Raw genomic sequence first — 20425 nt, forward strand, 5'->3', positions numbered from 1 at the left:
TGCGTGGTGCTCTGAATGTACAGTCTGTATCTCATCCAGCGTAGCTTTTCTTCCTCGAATTCGCTGGGGTGGAGGTTAAGAAGAAAGAAAAAAGAAAAAGACATTCAGATTTCCTCACATGCAAACAACAGGAAATATAAACATATTGCTTAACATTTCATTTTTAATCATTTTTGACATCATTGCACCTCAAAAAAAAAAATTTGGGTAAGGGAATCCAACAATGAAAACACTGGAGAATATTAACCCCCTAAATGGGCTATAGAATTTTTGCTGATACATTATTTTCACAGTGCATAAGAAGAAACTTAAACTTTTTTTTAATAGAAACTATAGTTTGTTCCAAAAACAGACAAAAATGTTGGGCCATTTTGTTTTAATATAATTTAAAGCAAAGGAAAATCATAAAAACTTGAGGTATTTCAGATTTTCAACATTTGCTTAATGTGTAACTTTTTAAGATACAAGAATGTTGCAAAAGCATTAAAACGTTATACGGTGCACCGTACTTATGGGAGATTAGTTTTTCTTTTGATTTCATGCACTATACAGTATATTATGCTTTAAAAACCTAATTATAAACAAATCAATCTTGCTGAAGGTATTTCGAATAGTTATTTTTAATAAATCTTCCTTAGAATTACCCATTTGTTTCCAGTTAAATGTAGAAGGATCTAAAAGACTACTGGTTTCACTTTAGATATCATGATCCTAAAATTAGATATAGCTTTACAAATTCTGCATATCCTCCTTGTGCTGTACTTTCATCTCCACAATGTTCAATAGCAGATGCATGAATTTTATAGTCGGAGTGGTACAGGGCAAATTATTTTGGTAAAATCAAAGCCTGAAATCGGCCAAAGTGGGAAGTGTCCGGCCAAATCGGGAAATGGCCAATGTCGCTGTAAATTGACCAGCCAATGTCTGATCTTTCCTTGATTTCGGGATTTGGCCAGCCAGTTTGTGAAACAGCATGGGGCGATCGGCCAAAGTCGGAAGAAAAAAGGCATGAGCAGATTTTGGTGGGTCTGTATAATTTCATACTTTATACAATCTCTTTACTTTATGAATATCCATCATCACTTGTTACATACAACAAGATGAACTTTTATGACATTTCGAATTGCACAAAAGTTTCTTATTTCTACATCTGTAGTGATTTGTTGCGCACTTAGTTCGAGTGTAGCCTTGGTCGCCGGTCAGTGATTGGGAAGACGCAATGGTTCGTAGTGATTTTTCTTCTGTGCCAATGGATTCTAGCATGAGCAGTTTCTCATGCAGAATGGAAAAGTCACTGCTGAATCTGCATCTGAATTTTTAAGCATCTTCGCACCTTGAGTGGCCAGTCTTACATAAGCACATCGAATTTTGGCCAGGAATTCCTCGCCACCTCGCAAAATGGCCGGCCAAAGTAGCATATGCACTGGTCATTTCTAGCAATTCGGACTTTGGCCACACCTCTCGGCCAAAATGTAAAATGGCCGGCCAATTCGGGAACTGGCAGAACTTTGGGTTTTGACCGTAACATAAACACTTGACTTGCTCTTAGTTTTCATTTGGGTTAAAAACTGAAAATGTTTGCAGCTACAAGCTGTAAATCCTATTAAGGTATTTTAACTACTATACCAGTAAGAACATCGTTCACTTGCTTGGTTTGGACACATCATCTTTTAATAAGTGGAAAGCTTGGAAATTGAGTATTACATAAACTAAGTATCCCAAACAGGTCCACGGGATCAGACTTGAAGTCATTGATTTTCTCATACAACCTAGATGTAGCCTGGTAACTTTGCCTGAAATATGGAATTACTTTATACAAATTGGTGGCAGACAGTTTTACAATGTCACAATTTTCCTCTCCAATGTTTCAAGCCATATTTTTCAGTTGCATCTTGGCATTGTGCAAAGGAAAGAAACAAAAATTAAAAATAGGTAACACACACAGAGAGAACATGGGGCATAAAATAATTTAACCTTGGGTGGTGATTACTTTACACAAACCACTGTGGGAATTATGCCAAATGGGAAGTTTTCTGTGGAAATGAAACCCCTCTCTCCAAGTCCAATAAGTGTTCATTTCTGATGGTTCATTTTGCTACGTGTCTGTCCACCCACTTAGGTCCTCTGATTCTGCCTCACATTAATCTACACTCCATGGGTGACAGCAGGGCCTTCAGCTGTATAGCGCCCAGACTCTGGAATGACCTACCACAATTAATCAGGTCAGCTGACTCCAAGACTTCTTTTAAAAAACAACTCAAAACTCATCTGTTTAGGAAGGCTTTTATCACTACTTGACTTTATTACCCTTCTCTCAGTTTACCTCCATGTCAAGATGCTCATGTAACCTGTGTGTGTGTGTGTGTGCCAGACCATCAATTATGTTGTCCGTTAGGCTTTTCTCTGAATTACTATCTCACTTTTTTATTTATTTATCTGGTTTAGTACAATACTATATACTGTATATCCTGCTGTTCTTAAACTCTGTAAAATGCCTTGAGCATGGGAAAGGCGCTATATAAACAAATGTATTTATTATTAAAGATTATAAGAATGGCTGCAATAAACTGCCTCACCTGACAGTGCACTTTTAAGTTGGACTATGAAAATCTCTGCAATGCTATTGTGTGGGCTGCTCTTGGAACTGCAGAAGCAGATTGCTTTATGGCAGCATTAAGTGCCTTTCAACAGGTGTAGCCGAGATTCTTTCTTTATGACAACTGAGTAGCTGCAACAGTCGCGAAGATTACCTCTCTCAGATTGTTGTCCAGTATATGGCAGACAGTATGTCAGATATACACAGGCACGGCCTTCATTGAAGCCGTTTGCCAATTAGATGAACAAGAACTCTAACAGAGACTCCAGAATAAAAGAGGCTACAGTGCCAGTGCACCAACCTGGCTGAGGGCAACTTTCTTAACCTGCACACATCTGTGCAGTAAATACTGACCCAGGTTTCTAAAGGAGGGTTTAAACTGGTGTGTAGAAATGTGGGCATACAGAAGCCATCTCAGGGGGTCTATGGCCATTTCTGCACTTTCTAATCACTAAAACACCATGTGTAGTGTTTTGTTTTTATATGTAACCTTCCTCGGAATTGTAATTTGTTAACTAGTATCCTGAAAGAATTGCTGCAAAGTGGGAGAAGCCATTTGGGACTGGCAAAAACCTTGTGTACAGTAACCCCCCTAAATCATTAAGTTACAGCAAATGGACGTGATGCAGAACACAGATTATGGGACCAGGGTTGCAGCACTACCTGGGTTTGCCAGGTGGAGCTTTCTGGAGATGGACCCAGAATTTTCAAAGGGTGTTCCCAGCTCTGGAAGTCCAAAATGTATATACTAAACGAAGTTTAAAGGATAGGTTTCTTAATTGGTTCATTGGGTGTTGTAATAAGAATATAAGTTTAATATGTCACTGTACTCTGTGCAAATATATCTTATAAATCTACCTTTTTCTACTCACATGCACAGTTTTAGCACATGGGTTCACCATATAGAATTGCTAGGCAAGCATTATAAAACAAGACAGATTGACACAACTGCAAAACGGGCAGTCAGACTGAAAACTGTTGTATACTATTTTTTGTCTTTCAAAGTCAGAATGAATCTGCATCCTCTTTTGCCTTGTTTGGAATGGCATGATTCATCTAAGTGGGGGCCTGCATGAGAAGAAAAGAGTATAAAGCCTTGGAACATTGCCCAGCACACCTTTGAAGCTGACGGACAATTGGGAGATAACGTCATCCAATCCGGAAAAACCTTCCACATGAACGGCGAAAATGGCAGACTCTACAAATCGAGCCCCCACTCCCAAACTGGGTTTTTGCCATTGGCTTCCTTCGTCTGTTATGCAGCGTAAGCCGTAATTAAATAAAGCAAAGTTATTTCTCCTATCTGCTTTCTTACCGTCCTTCACCAAGGGAGGCGAAATTACCAAAGAACTCATTCCAAGGGAGCTAAGGCCCCCTGCTGTATACAGGTGTCAAGAGGAAAACTGGAACAAGTTATGTAATGATTTATTAGCAGAGCATTAGCTGCTTCATATTAGATGGTAGTCAAGTGGTCAAGCTACTTCACTTAATAATCTTAAACCTGAAGCCTGTATTGTTAGGCCCTGGGGAATAGCTAGCGTCTGTTTTCTGTTTCTCTTGATAACTTGTGTTTTCCCTTTTAATAATCCCTATTTCCTGTGTTTTGTTTTAATGAAAGCATTATCTGTGGTATATATTTGACTCCTGAGTGCTTTTGTTCAGGGTTACGGGAGCACAAAGTATTGATTCTCCTCATTAAATGCTGACAGGAAATGTTAATTCAGACACTGAGTGAGACAAAACATACAAGCAAGAAACTGAAAGCATTTCTGTATCTCTTTGGTGCTGCTTAAAGAAACCTCAAGCACTATTGATTAAGCAGCTGAAACTGGTTAGTCTTATGCCTATTAAGATGGTCACTCAAATGACTTGGCTCAACAGTGGAAAATACCAAAGAGATATGCAGTCATATGAAAACGTTTTTGGAACCCCTCTCAGCCTGCATAATAATTGACTCTCCTTTTAACAAAAAAAGATAACAATGGTATGTCTTTCATTTCCTAGGAACATCAGAGTACTGGGGTGTTTTCCGAACAAAGACTTTTAGTGAAGCAGTATTTAGTTGTATGAAATTAAATCAAATGTGAAAAACTGGCTGTGCAAAAATGTGGGTCCCCTTGTCATTTTGCTGATTTGAATGCCTGCTACTGCTCAATGCTGATTACTTGCAACACCAAGTTGGTTGGAATAGCTCGTTAATCCTTTAACTTCATAGACAGGTGTGTCCAATCATTAGAGGGTATTTAAGGTGGTCAATTGAAAGTTGTGCTGCCCTTTGACTCTCTTCTGAAGAGTGACAGCATGGAATCCTCAAAGCAACTCTCCAAAGATCTGAAAACAAAGATTGTTGAGTCTCCTGGTTTAGGGGAAGGCTATAAAAAGCCATCTCAGAGATTTAAACTGTCAGTTTCAACTGTAAGGAATGGAATCAGGAAATTGAAGGCCACAGGCACAGTTGCTGTTAAACCCAGCAGGTCTGTCAGGCCAAGAAAACTACAGGAGTGGCAAATACACAGGATTGTGAGAATGGTTACAGACAACCCACAGATCACCTCCAAAGACCTGCAAGAACATCTCACTGCAGATGGTGTATCTGTACATCGTTCTACAATTCAGCGCAATTTGCACAAAGAACATCAGTATGGCAGGGTGATGAGAAAGAAGCCCTTTCTGCACTAACACCACAAACAGAGTCGCTTGTTGTATGCAAATGCTCATTTAGACAAGCCAGATTCATTTTGGAACAAAGTGTGTTGGACTGATGAGACAAAAATTGAGTTATTTGGTCAGAACAAAAAACGCTTTGCATGGCGGAAGAAAAACACCGCATTCCAAGAAAAACACCTGCTACCTACTGTCAAATTTGGTGGAGGTTTCATCATGCTGTGGGGCTGTGTTGCTAGTTCAGGGACTGAGGCCCTTGTTAACGTGACGGGTCAGATGAATTCAACCCAATATCAACAAATTCTTCAGGATAATGTTCAAGCGTCAGTCACAAAGTTGAAGTTACGCAGGGGTTGGATATTCCAACAAGACAATGATCCAAAACACAGTTGGAAATTTACAAAGGCATTCATGCAGAGGGAAAAGTACAATCTTCTGGAATTGCCGTCACAGTCCCCTGACTTGATTACCATCGAAAATCTATGGGATGATTTGAAGCAGGCTGTCCATGCTCGGCAGCCATCAAATTGAACTGAACTGAAGACATTTTGTATGAAGAATGGTCAGAAATACCTCCATCCAGAATCCAGACACTCATCAGAGGCTATAGGAGGTGTCGAGAAGTTGTTAGATTAGCAAAAGGAGGCTCAACTAAGTATTGATGTCATGTCTCTGTTGGGTGCCCACATTTATGCACCTGTCTAATTTTCTTACGATGCATATTGCATATTTTCTGTTAATCCAATAAACATAAAGTCACTTCTGAAATACTACCGTTTCTATAAGTCATGTCAGATATTAAAAGGAAGTTGCCACTTTGAAAGCTCAGCCAATGACAAACAAAAATCCAAAGAATTAAGAGGGGTTCCCAAACTTTTTCATTTGACTGTACAAATTTAATGCTAAAAGATTCAAATCATTAAATATAGTAATGAGTCAACAATACGTTTACACATTACGCAACAAATTATGTTCAGTAATTCTACATATTTAATATAATACATTTTGGTAAAATGCAGCATGCCTACCTCACACCTGCTGAGAAGACCAGTCTCCTGCAGTCGGGACCAAATGCTCTGAATTCTCCCAGCATGCTCCGGGTGATTGTTTGTGTTCCCACACGTACACTGGTGTTTTAGCATGAAAGTATCATAGACCACTCCTAAATGACACCAAGCCACAAAAAAGAAATAGGTTTGCTGTTACAAAAGAAAACATTCATATAGACATAAACTAATGTAACACTAAAAACAGTTTTAAACCTCTCGTCTTTCTATTTGCTTTTCTTGGGGCCGCAGTGGCAGGCAGCCAAGCAGGCGAGTCCAGACTTTCCTATCCTCAGTTAAAGATTCCAGCTCTTCCTGGGGAATTCCCAGGCATTCCCAAGCTACCTGAGATATTTAATCCCTTCAATGTATCCTGGTCTTCCTCAAGGTCTCCACTGCGTAGGACGTGCCTGGAGCAGGCCACTAGAGAGGCATTCTTACAATATGCCCATATCATGTCAACAATCTCTTCTTGAACAGGAGGAGCAGCAGAAACTCTCCTCTGAGATTCTTCTGAATCACTGAGCTTCTCACCGTAACATGGAGTGTCAGCCAAACCACCTTCCATAGAAACCTCATTTCTGACGCTTGTACTTGTAATCTCACTTTCATTCATTACCTAGAGCTTATGACCGACCACAGGTGAGTTGATATTGATCAACTGATAAACTGACAGCTTTGTCTTTAGACTTGCTCCTGCTTCACCACCACGGACTGGTGCACGACCTGCAAAACAGTGGCCGTCCCCCCAGTCCACTTGTCAATCTGACATTCCTATTTTCCATCACTGTCACTTGAACTCCTGCACTAAGGGCAACTGTTGCCCCCTCACCTGCAGAGAACATTCCACTTTTTTTCTGAGAAAGAACCATGACCTCACACTTGGAGGTGCTGATCTTCATTCCAGCCTCTTCACACTCGGCAGCTTGCCGAAGGTAACAGTAAGAATCGGCAAAGGAGGACATCATCATCTTCATAAAGCAATAATTCTACCCCTAACCTCCACAACCGAGACACTCACATCATCAGCTGTGCCATGATATCCAGTCCGTGAAAATCACAAACAGGAGTAGTGACAAGACACTACCTTCAGAGTTCAATTCCTGTAGTGAATGAATCGTAGCGGCATGTATTCAGACACAGCTCTCACTCCATTCATATAGGAAATGGCTGGCACACAAGAGCACCTCCCACAATACGCACTGAAAGACACAGGAACTTCTTTTAAACATTCAGTGTTTTACTTACACCAACAAATCCTATGATTTTTCTTCCATTGACATCTTCTCATACTATGTATACATTATAGCACATAATTTTCTTTGCCTAGTTTTGAAGCAGGATTGCAAAACATTGACCCATATAGATTAGGGCACCCCATTCTCCGTATCCTCCCCAAACATCTTGACAAATTTCAAGATGTGCACAGTCCAAGCAAGACATACAGTATAACCATTCCATAGCTTGTCCCGAGTCTTTACCCAGCTGGCCCTGCTCGTGGGGACTCCCAGACAACATCACCTGCATCCTCTTGACTCGGCAGTTCTACTCCAACATTCCACCCTGTTGCCAAGTTTTTCACCATAAGCCCAGCTACCCTACACACTTGTACTTGTGATCTCATTTATATGGTCTATACCTAGAGCCTGGAACTATAGGTGTGGACAGTGACTAGTAAATCAAAATATTCATCTAAGGATTTTCTCCCCATGGGCTCACCACCTATGGGAGGGGCCAAGGAGGTTGGGTGCAGTGTGAGTTGGGTGGTGGCCGAAGGCGGGGACCTTGGCGGTCTGATCCTTGGCTACAGAAACTGGCTCTTGGGACGTGGAATGTCACCTCTCTGAAGGGGAAGGAGCCTGAGCTAGTGCGCGAGGTCGAGAGGTTCCGCTAGATATAGTCGGACTCACCTCGACGCACAGCTTGGACTCTGGAACCAATCTCCTTGAGAGGGGCTGGACTCTCTACCACTCTGGAGTTGCCCCCGGTGAGAGGCGCCGAGCAGGTGTGGGCATACTTATTGCCCCCTGACTCGGAGCCTGTGCATTGGGGTTTACCCCGTGGGCGAGAGGGTGGCCTCCCTCCGCTTCGGGTGGGGAAGGGTCCTGACTGTTGTTTGTGCGTATCGCCAACAGCAGTTTGGAGTATCCACCCTTTTGGAGTCTCTGGAGGGTTGCTAGAGGGCATAGCTTCTGGGGATTCCCTCGTTTTGCTGGGAGACTTCAATGCTCACGTGGGCAATGACAGTGAGACCTAGAAGGGCGTGATTGGGAGGAATGGCCCCCCCGATCTGAACCCGAGCGGTGTTTTGTTATTGGACTTCTGTGCTCGTCACGGATTGTCCATAACGAACACCATGTACAAGCATAAGGGTGTTCATATGTGCACTTGGCACCAGGACACCCTAGGCCTCAGGTCGATGATCGACTTTGTGGTCGTGTCGCCGGACTTGCGCCATATGTCTTGGACACTCGGGTGAAGAGAGGGGCGGAGCTGTCAACTGATCACCACCTGGTGGTGAGTTGGCTTCGATGGTGGGGGAAGATGCCGGTCAGACCTGGTAGGCCCAAACGTGTTGTGAGGGTCTGCTGGGAACGGCTGGCAGAGTCCCCTGTCAGAAGTAGCTTCAACTCCCACCTCCGCAGAACTTCAACCACGCCCCGAGGGAGGTGGGGACCATTGAGTCCGAATGGGCCATGTTCCGTGCCTCTATTGTTGAGGCGGCTGACCGGAGCTGTGGCCGCAAGGTGGTCGGTGCCTGTCGTGGCGGCAATCCCCAACCCGTTGGTGGACACCGCGTGAGGGATGCCGTCAAGCTGAAGAAGGAGTCCTATAGGACTTTTTGTCCTGTGGGTCTCTGGAGGCAGCTGATAGGTACCGCAGGCCAAGCGAACGCGGCTTCGGTTGTTGCCGAGGCAAAAACTCGGGCATGGGAGGAGTTTGGAGAGGCCATAGAGAACGACTTTCGGACGGCTTCGAGGAGATTCTGGTCCACCGTCCGCGCCTCAGGAGGGGAAGCAGTGCAGTGTCAACACCGTATATAGTGGGGATGGTGCGCTGCTGACCTCGACTGACGTTGTGGGTCGGTGGGAGGAGTACTTCAAGACCTCCTCAATCCCACTAACATGCCTTCCACGAGGAAGCAGAGCCTGGGGACTCTGAGGTGGGCTCTCCCATCTCTGGGACTGAAGTCACCGAGGTGGTCAAAAAACTCCTTGGTGGCAGGGCCCCGGGGTGGATGAGATACCCGAGTTCCTTAAGGCTCTGGATGTTGTAGGACTGTCTTGGTTGACACGCCTCTGCAACATCGCATGGACATCGGGACAGTGCCTCTGGATTGGCAGACCGGGTGGTGGTCCCCTCTTTAAAAGGGGACCGGAGGGTGTGTTCCAACTATAGAGGGATCACACTCCTCAGCCTCCCTGGAAAAGTCTATTCGGGGGTTCTGGAGAGGAGGGTCCGTCGGATAGTGAACCTCGGATTCAGGAGGAACAGTGTGGTTTTCGTCCTGGTCGTGGAACAGTGGACCAGCTCTTCACCCTTAGCAGAGTCCTGAAGGATGCATGGGAGTTTGCCCGACCGGTCTACATGTGTTTTGTGGACTTGGAAAAGGCAGGGTTGGGGGAGAGATCCTGCCCCAAGTGGAGGAGTTCAAGTATCTCGGGGTCTTGTTCACGAGTGAGGGAAGAATGGAGCGTGAGATCGACAGGTGGATTGGTGCGGCATCCGCAGTGATGCGGGCTCTGCATCGGTCTGTTGTGGTGAAAAAGGAGCTGAGCTCTAAGGCAAAGCTCTCAATTTACCAGTCGATCTACGCTCCTACCCTCACCTATGGTCATGAGCTATGGGTAGTGACCGAAAGAACGAGATCCTTGAATACAAGCGGCTGAAATGAGTTTCCTCCGCAGGGTGTCTGGGCTTTCCCTTAAAGATAGGGTGAGAAGCTCAGTCATCCGGGAGGGGCTCAGAGTAGAGCCGCTGCTCCTCCGCATCGAGAGGAGTCAGATGAGGTGGCTCGGGCATCTGATCAGGATGCCTCCTGGACGCCTCTCCCTGGTGAGGTGTTCCGGGCACGTCCAACCGGGAGGAGGCCCCGGGGAAGACCCAGGACACGCTGGAGGGACTATGTCTCCCGGCTGGCCTGGGAAGCATGGGATTCTCCGGAAGAGCTGGAAGAAGTGGCCGGGAGAGGGAAGTCTGGGCCTCTCTGCTTAAGCTGCTGCCCCCGCGACCCGACCTCGGATAAGCGGAAGAGGGGATGGATGGATGGATGGATGGATGGATGGATGGATTTTAACTACAGTTAACTACAACTGCTACATTTGCATGCAGTGTATTGGTCAGCCTCACAATCATTTCTACTCTAAGTGCTCTTAAATAATTTATAAACATTTAGACTGTGATAATTGATTTAATCACTAAAAATGAAATAAATACATACATACGAGGGACATTCAAAAAGTTTCTGTACTTTTATATTTTCGTTGGAAATGGTGAAGATGAGGGGAGTAGTGATTAGTCGAGTCTGAGAGTGTCATGTGACTAGTTCTGTCTGGTAAGCCGGTTGCCCTTGCAGTTTAGTATAAGAGATGTCACCCCGTGGTGAAGATGGCTGCTAAACGCATAAATTGCACCAAAGAGGAACCAGCGTCCTGTCATATGCTTTTTGTAGGCAGAAGGAATGCCGGGATCAGAAATTCATCTCCTCGTGTGTGCTCAGTATGGGGAAAAAGTTCTCTCTCATAGAGTCGTCTATGAGTGGATTGAAATGTTCGAAAATGGCCATACTAGTGTGACATTAGAACATTTTAGATGTGAACAGGCCATTCAGCACAATAAAGCTCGCCAGTCCTATCCACTTATTTCTTCGAAAAAAAAAATCAAGTTTAGTTTTGAAAGTCCCTAAAGTCTTACTGTTGTCTACCACACTACTTGGTCACTTACTCCAAGTGTCTATCGTTCTTTGTGTAAAGAAAAACTTCCTAATGTTTGTGTGACATTTACCCTTAACAAGTTTCCAACGGTGTCCCTGTGTTCTTGGTGAATTCATTTTAAAGTCACCGTCTCGATCCACTGCACTAATTCCCTTTATAATTTTAAACACTTCACTCAGGTCTCCTCTTCTTCTTTTGTTTAAACTGTAAAGGCTCAGCCCTTTTAATCTTTCCTCATAACTCATCCCCTGTAGCCGAGTCAGCCTTGTCGCTCTTCTCTGGACCTTTTTCTAGTGTTGCTATGTTCTTTTTGTAGCTTGGAGACCAAAACTGCACACAGGACTCCAGATGAGGCCTCACCAGTGTGTTATAAAGACTTGATCAGAACCTCCTGTGACTTGTACTCCATACGTCAAGGTGCTATATAACCTGACATTCTGATAACCTTCTTAATGGCGTCTGAACACTGTCGGGAATTTGATATTTTGGAGTCCACTATGACTCCTAATTCCTTCTCATAAGGTGTACTGCCCATTGTGTATTCAAACCACACATTTTTACTTCCTATGTATAATTCTTTACATTTACTGACATTAAATTTCATCTGCCACAAATCTGCCCAAGCCTGTCTGCTGTCCAAGTCCTTCTGTGATGATATATCCATCCATCCCGCTATATCCTAATTACAGGGTCACGGGGGTCTGCTGGAGCCAATCCCAGCCAACACAGGGCGCAAGGCAGGAAACAAACCCCGGGCAGGGCGCCAGCCCACTGCAAGGTGCACAAACACCAAGCACACACTAAGGACAATTTTAACAACAACAACATTTATACAAACTCCACGCAGGGAGGACCTGGGAAGTGAACCCGGGTCTCCTAACTGCGAGGCAGTAGCGCTACCACCTGTGATGATATAATGGATTCCAAATTATCTGCTAATCCACCTATCTTGGTATCATCTGCAAATTTAACCACCTTGTTACTTATATTCCTATCTAAATCATTTATATGATGCAGATTGCTCTGGATGTCCATCTACAGCCACAACCACAAGCAATAATGTGAAAGCAGCAGTGCATCAGTGGCTATGTGCTGAACCAAAAACATTTTTTGCTGATGGCATTAAAAAGTTGGTACAACGCTGGGAAAATTGCATCGCAAAGGACGGTGACTATGTAGAAAAGTGAAGTAATTTGTTTTTGAAATTCCTAATAAATAAGAGTTAAAAAAAAAGTGCAGAAACTTTTTGAATGTCCCACATACATACATACATACATAAAAGATAGAACTGTTGGCAGTCTTAAGTTTATCCTGATGCACTCTGTACTGATCTGGTACAAGCCTGGAATAGACTACTCTAATTCAACTTAAATATCCATTCAAATAAACTAAGCAGTCATTTCAACTGAGTGCATTTAGTCCAACAGAAGTTTTGAATCTTCAGTAATAAATTATATACTTATTCAATTGAAATTTCATAAAAGTGCAACTCACTTTGCTTGAAAATGTCAGTTCCTCAAGATACCAATAACTTGACTGCATAAGTATTGTATATAAAGGCTATGTTAAATTTACCCTCTTTAAACTAACAGCTTTTACACAAATATAATTACCTGAATATTCCTAAATTTCAATAAGCTATGTGATAAACAAAGTTAGGTAAAAAGGTTATAACAAATACTGATACTACATACACACTCAATATTGACTATATTGACTTAGCAAGTCAACAGCTATTCTGTACAGTAAACATCAACATTCATCTTCATCAAAAGAGAACATACTATACAATACTAACACCAACACAAGTGATGGTTTGTTTATGGGCTAAAAATAGATCATTAATATAAATTAGACTTTTGTATGTACTTCAAAGACGGAACACAGCTTTCAAACTGAACTTCCTGGCTCAACTGAGATTAATGACTGTTGCATTCCAAGCGCTTGGATTGAGAAGAATGGTCAACAGAGGTTGCCAAATCATGGCAATATTTAAAGAAAAAAAGTATGGAGAAGTAGAGGCTTTGGCAGCAACTCACATGACAACTAGATTAAATAAAAAATGGGTTTACCTGTAGTGAAAACATGCTTGATGAGCTTTGCAGTCCCAGCACTGCTTTTCAGACATGGGTTTGCAGGAGAAGATAACGCTCGGCCAAGTGGCCGGTGAGGCATGCCAGAAATTGGCAAAGAAGCTTGGTAAACTTGCAACTGCTGTAGGTGGTGCTGATCTGAAAACTGAGAAGAAAAGCAAAACAAAAAAAAACAATAATCAACTCATAGAAAAGTGTGTGAAATAAGATTATCAAAAAAATGTACACCAAAGTAGGCCCTCTGCTTAGATTATAGACTGAGAGAAAGCAGGTGTGTTTTTACAAAAATGTGTGCATGAAGTAAATGAACATCATACTGCTTGTAACACACACAGCACAGCTGCTCCCTGTAACATGTGTGTCAGTTTATCAGTCATTTTGTTATTCGTGTTGTGTGGAGGAAGAGTAAACTTACTATCCACCACGAAATATTAAAAGTCAAAATAACAGAATACAATAACACTGTCCGTCTTGAGAGACGCTGCTATTTCTCTAATATTATAAATAACAATGCTAGTAATCCTAGAGTCTTATTTTCAACAATTGATCGCCTACTAAACCCAGGTAGCTCAAAGGAATGCCTCCTAAGTGCTTCCAGTGAAACCTGTGAGGCTGTCGCTGTATTCTTCAATCAAAAAATTAATGATATTAGAAATAACATAGTATATCTCCCCAACACTAAGGATCCCCCTAAACCCCAACATCCTGTTATAAACAAATTAAACTCTTTCACTAGGATAGATTTACCTGATTTACAAAAATAATATCTCAATTAAAACCTCCACCCGCCCTTGACCCGATACCAACAAGGTTTTTCAAAGAAGTATCAGGCGTGCTAATTGATAATGTTCTTGACATAGTAAATTCGTCACTAGATACTGGGGTCTTCCCAGACTGTCTTAAGACTGCTGTAGTTAAACCCCTACTTAAGAAACATAATCTTGACCCCTCGCTCTTGAAAATTTTAGACCCATCTCTAACTTGCCCTTCTTAAGTAAAGTTCTAGAGAAGGCAGTCATTATGCAGTTAAATGACCACCTAAATAAACATGCTATTCTTGATAAATTTCAGTCAGGTTTTAGAACAAATCACAGCACAGAAACTGCACTTGTTAAAGTAGTAAATGACTTTGGGTAAATGCAGACAGAGGCCATTTATCTGTTCTCATCCTCTTAGATCTGAGTGCTGCATTTGACACCATTGATCACAACATTCTTAGAAATCGCCTTAGTCAATGGGTGGGCCTCTCTGGCAGTGTCTTAAATTGGTTTGAATCCTACCTGACAGGGAGAAAATATTTTGTTAGTTGTGGGAATTACAACTCAAGACACATGATATCCAATATGGTGTTCCACAACGCTCTATCCGGGGTCCGCTGTTATTCTCAATCTACATGCTTCCGTTAGGTCAGATTATCTCAGGGCACAACGTGAGCTACCACAGCTATGCTGATGACACACAGCTGTACTTATCAATAGCACCTGATGACCCGATTCTATTGATTCACTAACACAATGTCTGACTAGTATCTCAGAATGGATGAATAGTAATTTTCTCAAGTTAAATAAAGAGAAAACTGAAATTTTAGTGATCAGCAATAATGGATACAATGAGGCTATTAGAAATAAACTGGATACATTAGGATTAAAAGTCAAGACGGAGGTAAAAAGCTTAGGGTGATTGTTGACTGTAATCTGAATTTTAAATCACATATTAATCAGATCATTAGGACAGCATTTTTCACTTAAGAAACATAAGTAAAGTTAGACCTCTTTATCACTGAAAGATGCTGAGAAATTAGTTCACGCGCTTGTTTTCAGTCGACTAGATTACTGTAACGCACTCCTCTCAGGACTACCCAAAAAAGACATAAATCACTTGCAACTAGTGCAGAATGCAGCTGCTAGAATCCTAACTAGGAAAAGAAAATCAGAACACATTACTCCAGTTTTGATGTCACTACACTGGTTACCTGTGTCATTCAGAATTGACTTTAAAATTCTGCTTATGGTTTATAAAGCCTTAAATAATCTCCCATCTTATATATCGGAATGTCTGACACCTTATATTCCAAATCGTAACCTCAGATCCTCAAATGAGTGTCTCCTTAGAATTCCAAGAACAAAACTTAAAAGAAGTGGTGAGGCGGCCTTCTGCTGTTATGCACCTAAAATCTGGAATAGCCTGCCAATAGGAATTCGCCAGGCTGATACAGTAGAGCACTTTAAAACACTGCTGAAAACACATTACTTTAACATGGCCTTTTTATAACTTCATTTTAATCGTAATTTAACTTAATCCTGATACTCTGTATGTTCAATTCATCATAACAACTATTCATGGTGGCTCTAAAATCGGTACTGACCCCTACTCTCTTTTCTGTTTCTTTTTCCGGTTTCTTTGTGGTGGTGGCCTGCGCCACCTCCACCTACTCAAAGCTTCATGATGCTCCAACAATGATGGACGGATTAAAAGGAAGAAGTCTACGTGACCATCATCATCATCAAGCCCTTCCGTGAGAATCCTAAATCCAAAGAGGACTGTTTCATTTATGTTAGGTAGAATGCCCAGAGGGGACTGGTCAGGGGGTCTCATGGTCTGGAATCCCTACAGATTTTATTTTTCTCCAGCCGCCTGGAGTTTTTGTTTTTCTGTCCCCTGGCCATTGAACCTTACTCTTATTCGATGTTAATGTTGATTTATTTTTTATAATTATGTCTTTCATTTTTCTATTCTTTAATATGTAAAGCACTTTGAGCTACTGTTTGTATGAAAATGTGCTATATAAATAAATGTTGTTGTTGTTGTTGGTGTGTTATATGTTACAGGGGCAAGGGAGGGTTTTTGTTGTATTTATATTTGGTGGTGTCTTGTTGTTGCTGGGGTGGAGGGATATTTATATTTATATCTGTTTTCTGTTTTTTGCATGTCTTGTTTCATTTAATACATTTAATCTGTTTAATTTTATATCCTGCTTTTGTGTCGTTACATTTACACCGTCGATTGTGGGGAAAAGTTTAATTGGTTAGAAGTACGGCTTGATAGGTAGATTATTTCTCAGTAAATTATCCAGGCCACAGGTCTTGGAGGTGTAGCTGCCAGCTGGAGCTGGGTAAAGGGGTCGGCCATTACATGTGTTCTACTTTAACCTCTTCAACCTTTATCTCTACCTGCAAGCTTACTACAACTCTGTGATGGCCAGTTCGATCTTCTACACTGTGGTGTGCTGGGCTGGTAACACGAATTCAAGAGAGGTCCACCAAATCAACAAGCCAATTAAAAGGGCAGGCTCAGTTATGAGATGCACTCTAGACCCCCTGGAAGTCACTCAATAAATTAAAACTAAACTGAGTGCTGTTATGAACAATGCTGCACATCCTCTATGTAACACATCAACACTGAGGACTTTCAACCAACAGACCATTCAGCAGAATCTTCTTGAGAAATACTATGCGATTTCCTGTACACCCAAATTTATTATGCTTTTGTAAAGCCTCAGTGGGCCAAGTCAGAAGTGTTTTTCTTTTTAGTCATTCCAGTGTGTGTTCAGGTCATACTTTGTGTGTATGTGTCCCTGGGGACACATAAGGTCCTATTTATAGTCCAACAAAACAAACCTAAAAAATGAATAGAAAATGTTAAAGAAACATGACATGAAAGGAAACAGAAATTTTTCACACAGAATCTAACTACTGGAAAGCCGGGCAGTGAATGATTTTGGGGTGGGCAAAACTTTTGGTAATAATATATTAAGACGTATGTTTAAAGTTGTTATGTTAGTGGCAGAAGGGGAGGAAACATCACGTAACACAGAATTCTGGTCCTGTTCCTAAACAATGGGATACGTTCATTAAGACCATTCATTTACCATAAAGAATAAAACTAAAGGCCAGTCTCCTTCATTGACACAACAAAAACTATCTTATATATCAATGGCTGACTCTCACTCTGACTTACAAAGTTCATGTAAAAAGACAATGTTCCCCTTGGGAATTAATAAAGTACACATAAAAAAAATAAAATAAAAATCTTGTATAGCCCAAACACCACACAAGGAATGCCTCAACTTGACTCCCTACAGCCAATCTATCATTTCCACTTCAGAAATACAATATTACAAGATAATTTGTCCTTGTACAGTGCAACTCTCAAAGCAAGATGCAAAGTGAGATTATACCAGTCGCTAAATACAAAACTATCACGTATAAGGATACACATTTGTCAAAATACATCAGAAACAAAGTAGAAACTAATTAACATAAATGAAAACACCACCGCTGCAGACACTTCAGCAATACTGCATTTAGAGTGTATTTCATTTGTAAAGTGATTAGCTGGAAAGGCTGAAGAAAAATACAAACAAAAATGATAAAAAATATCAAAATACTTAATATACAAATGAAAGCAATCTGTCACTGAAAACAAATTCCATTGTTATACAGTAAAAGGCTGTTTACTGTTAATTACATCTTATTTCCATCTTATTATAATCCAGGGAGCCACAATATAATGGATAATAAATTATATTATCATAACATGCATGGTTTTCAATGTATAAAATTAGAGGGCTTCACCGCCCCTGCTCACTTCGCTTGCCAACCATGCCCGCGCCAGGCACTCTGCTGCTGATGTTTTGAAGAGGGGGTCTGAACGCACACCAAGGAAACGCAGTTGCTTTTTCAACATCCCCTCTTAAACAGTGATACAATGGAAAACACAGTTTTTTTTACCTCCTCTTTGCTCGATCAGCTGCTGCTGCCGTGCCGCATGATCTGCATCTCGTGCACCTATGTCCATATATTCGATCTCTTTTCGCTTTTACCTTTTCGTCAATATCACACTGAATTTTGATTCAGTATTTGGAATTACATCTTGACAACATAACATAGAACTGCCTGTAAGTGAATATCATTTTTTTCTCTCTACAAGAAATGTGTCCGATATAACCACGCAGGACTGTTCCAAATCTCTTTGCATAAGCTCGTGTCTCAGGTGTGGTTACATCTCTTGGCACAAAGACTCATCTCGCAGGACGTGAAAGTGTCTCTCTGAGACAATCATGTCTCGTCTTTTTTTTATAATGGAGAGATGTGTTTGTTTTGTGTAAATAACATCAGCATTTTTTTTAACAAAAAAGTGGTGAGATTTATTCCATTAATGAAATGAGGAAAGTTATCCAGTGATGTGGAGAAGATGGTGGGCCCTAGAAGTCTGAGCTGCAAATCAAAACGTTGTCAGTTCAATCTCACCTTTGACTGTGTGACCCAAAGGAGTGCTCTAGTAGGAACAAAATATGTCCAAAAATGTAATGTATATATGGAAGAGCTATACGTTTACACGCTGCCTCTTGACACGGATAACACTAGAAGGCACTTGAAAGCCAGTTGCCTGAGCGAGCTTCTTGTAGGCCTCCGTTAGGCAAAAGAGACGTTTTTGTATATTGCTCATTGGTTGTAAGCCAGCTGAGGCTTTGGAGGATTTCCAAAGTCATCTGTTACTTAATCTTTGCCTCACCATCCGGACAAACAGTGTCTTATGTAAACAAAGCACTGCAGCATATTTTATCAAAAAGGTTTTACAGTCTTTTTCTTACATATTTGAAAATGCTTGAGATAAATGCCAAAAAGTCAGTGTGTTCACAAAGAGACAAGTCAGAGACCAGACTCCGTTAATGCACTTCTCCATTTTAAAAGTAACTCCAAAAATGTTTTTTTGGGTAAAAATTATTAAATGTTAAGTCTGTCTCTTTCAGAACACACCACCACAATTGATTCTTTCTTTCCTAGGAGCATTCTTGGAAATTGTCCTTTTAGTTAATACTTCAAATAATAAAAGAGGAAAAAAAAAGCACATGGTGACATATCTGGTCAAGTCAAGTCAAGCTGGGAGTGTGCACTGGTACAGTTTGTTGTCACACCAACTACACGACAAAACAACTCAGGATCCCGGTTTGCAACCCCCCAGGCAGACGCGCGGTCCAGTCCCACCCTCCGGACCCTCTATCTGCCGCAGCCAGGTGTTATGTGGGCAACCCCTTGGCCTGGTCCAGCCACTCTGGTCCCCAACAATGAGGATCTTACGAGCCAGATCATCCTCGGAGAAACACACCACATGGCCGTAGTGCTGTAACTGACGCTCCCTCACAATGCAGGTAATGTGCCTCAATCAGGACTCCATGAGCAACACAAAGTCAAACCAACGGCACCCAAGGATTTTCTGGAGAGACACAGTACCAAAGGAGTCCAGTCTTTGTCTCAGGTCACTGGATAGCGTCCATGTCTCACAACCATATAAAAAGACAGGAATCACCAGGACTCTAAAGACTTGGACCTTAGTCCTTTTACAGAGATATCAGGAGCGCCACACACCCCTTTCCAGAGACCTCATAACCCTCCATGCTCTCCCAATTTGTCTACTGACTTCATAGGAAGAGTCACCAGAGACATGAATGTCACTGCCAAGATAAGTAAACCTCTCGACAAGGTTGACACACTCTCAGCAAACAGACACAATGCTGACGGCCATGCCCAAGAGGTCATAAAAGGCCTTGATATATGGTAAACAGAAACAATGGAAACTGCTTAGAGGTCAGAAAATCTAACTGACAACTCACAGTAAGTAAGTAGACTGTCAAGGTGGAGAATCTTAGTTTTGGCTAAATTTAGTTTTTTTTTTTTTTTGTGCCAACAAAAATAAATAACCTAAGCCCAGCATTAAACAATTTCTCCAATATACATATTTTCAGTTGCATTTTTATCAAGTTTCACAAAAAAATCTCATGAGTCTGACAAGAAATTCTTCACTCCTACTTCAGGAAACTGTTAAAATAAAAAAGAATAGAACAATTTTGATGAGAAGAGTTCTATTCACCTAACTTTCTGATAGCTACCATAAACTCACTAAGCCATTTCAAGTGTCTATGGTTCTCTGTGAGAAGAAAAAGAAATTGGAACATTTGTGTGAAATTCACTCATAACAAATTTTTACCTTTGTCCTGATGTTCTTGTTTAAGAAATCATTTCAACGTAACCGTCTTGATCCACTGGACTAGTTAGTTTCATAATTTTAATCTTTAAAATCTTTTAACCTGAT

General features: G+C 41.5%; 2 protein-coding genes across 2 annotated transcripts in view; one reads left to right on the forward strand and one right to left on the reverse strand.

Annotated features, from left to right (window-relative positions):
- The window catches only part of g6pc3 (glucose-6-phosphatase catalytic subunit 3), a 47803-nt gene extending 44148 nt beyond the window's left edge, over window positions 1-3655 (forward strand). Inside the window, exon 7 of the transcript XR_005631004.1 lies at window positions 3602-3655. The gene's annotated coding sequence lies outside the window, so the exon portion shown is untranslated. The remainder of the gene's footprint in view (window positions 1-3601) is intronic.
- Window positions 1-20425, reverse strand: part of hdac5 (histone deacetylase 5) — a 60797-nt gene that overhangs the window by 13825 nt on the left and 26547 nt on the right. Inside the window, exons 8-10 of the mRNA XM_039740570.1 lie at window positions 13313-13478; window positions 6289-6422; window positions 1-63 (exon numbers count right to left, since the gene is read on the reverse strand). The exon at window positions 1-63 is cut by the window's left edge and continues 58 nt beyond it. Of these exons, the coding sequence (XP_039596504.1) occupies window positions 1-63; window positions 6289-6422; window positions 13313-13478 (363 nt within the window). The remainder of the gene's footprint in view (window positions 64-6288; window positions 6423-13312; window positions 13479-20425) is intronic.

This window comes from Polypterus senegalus, chromosome 17 (genome assembly GCF_016835505.1).
Source record: "Polypterus senegalus isolate Bchr_013 chromosome 17, ASM1683550v1, whole genome shotgun sequence".
Lineage (NCBI taxonomy): Eukaryota > Metazoa > Chordata > Cladistia > Polypteriformes > Polypteridae > Polypterus > Polypterus senegalus.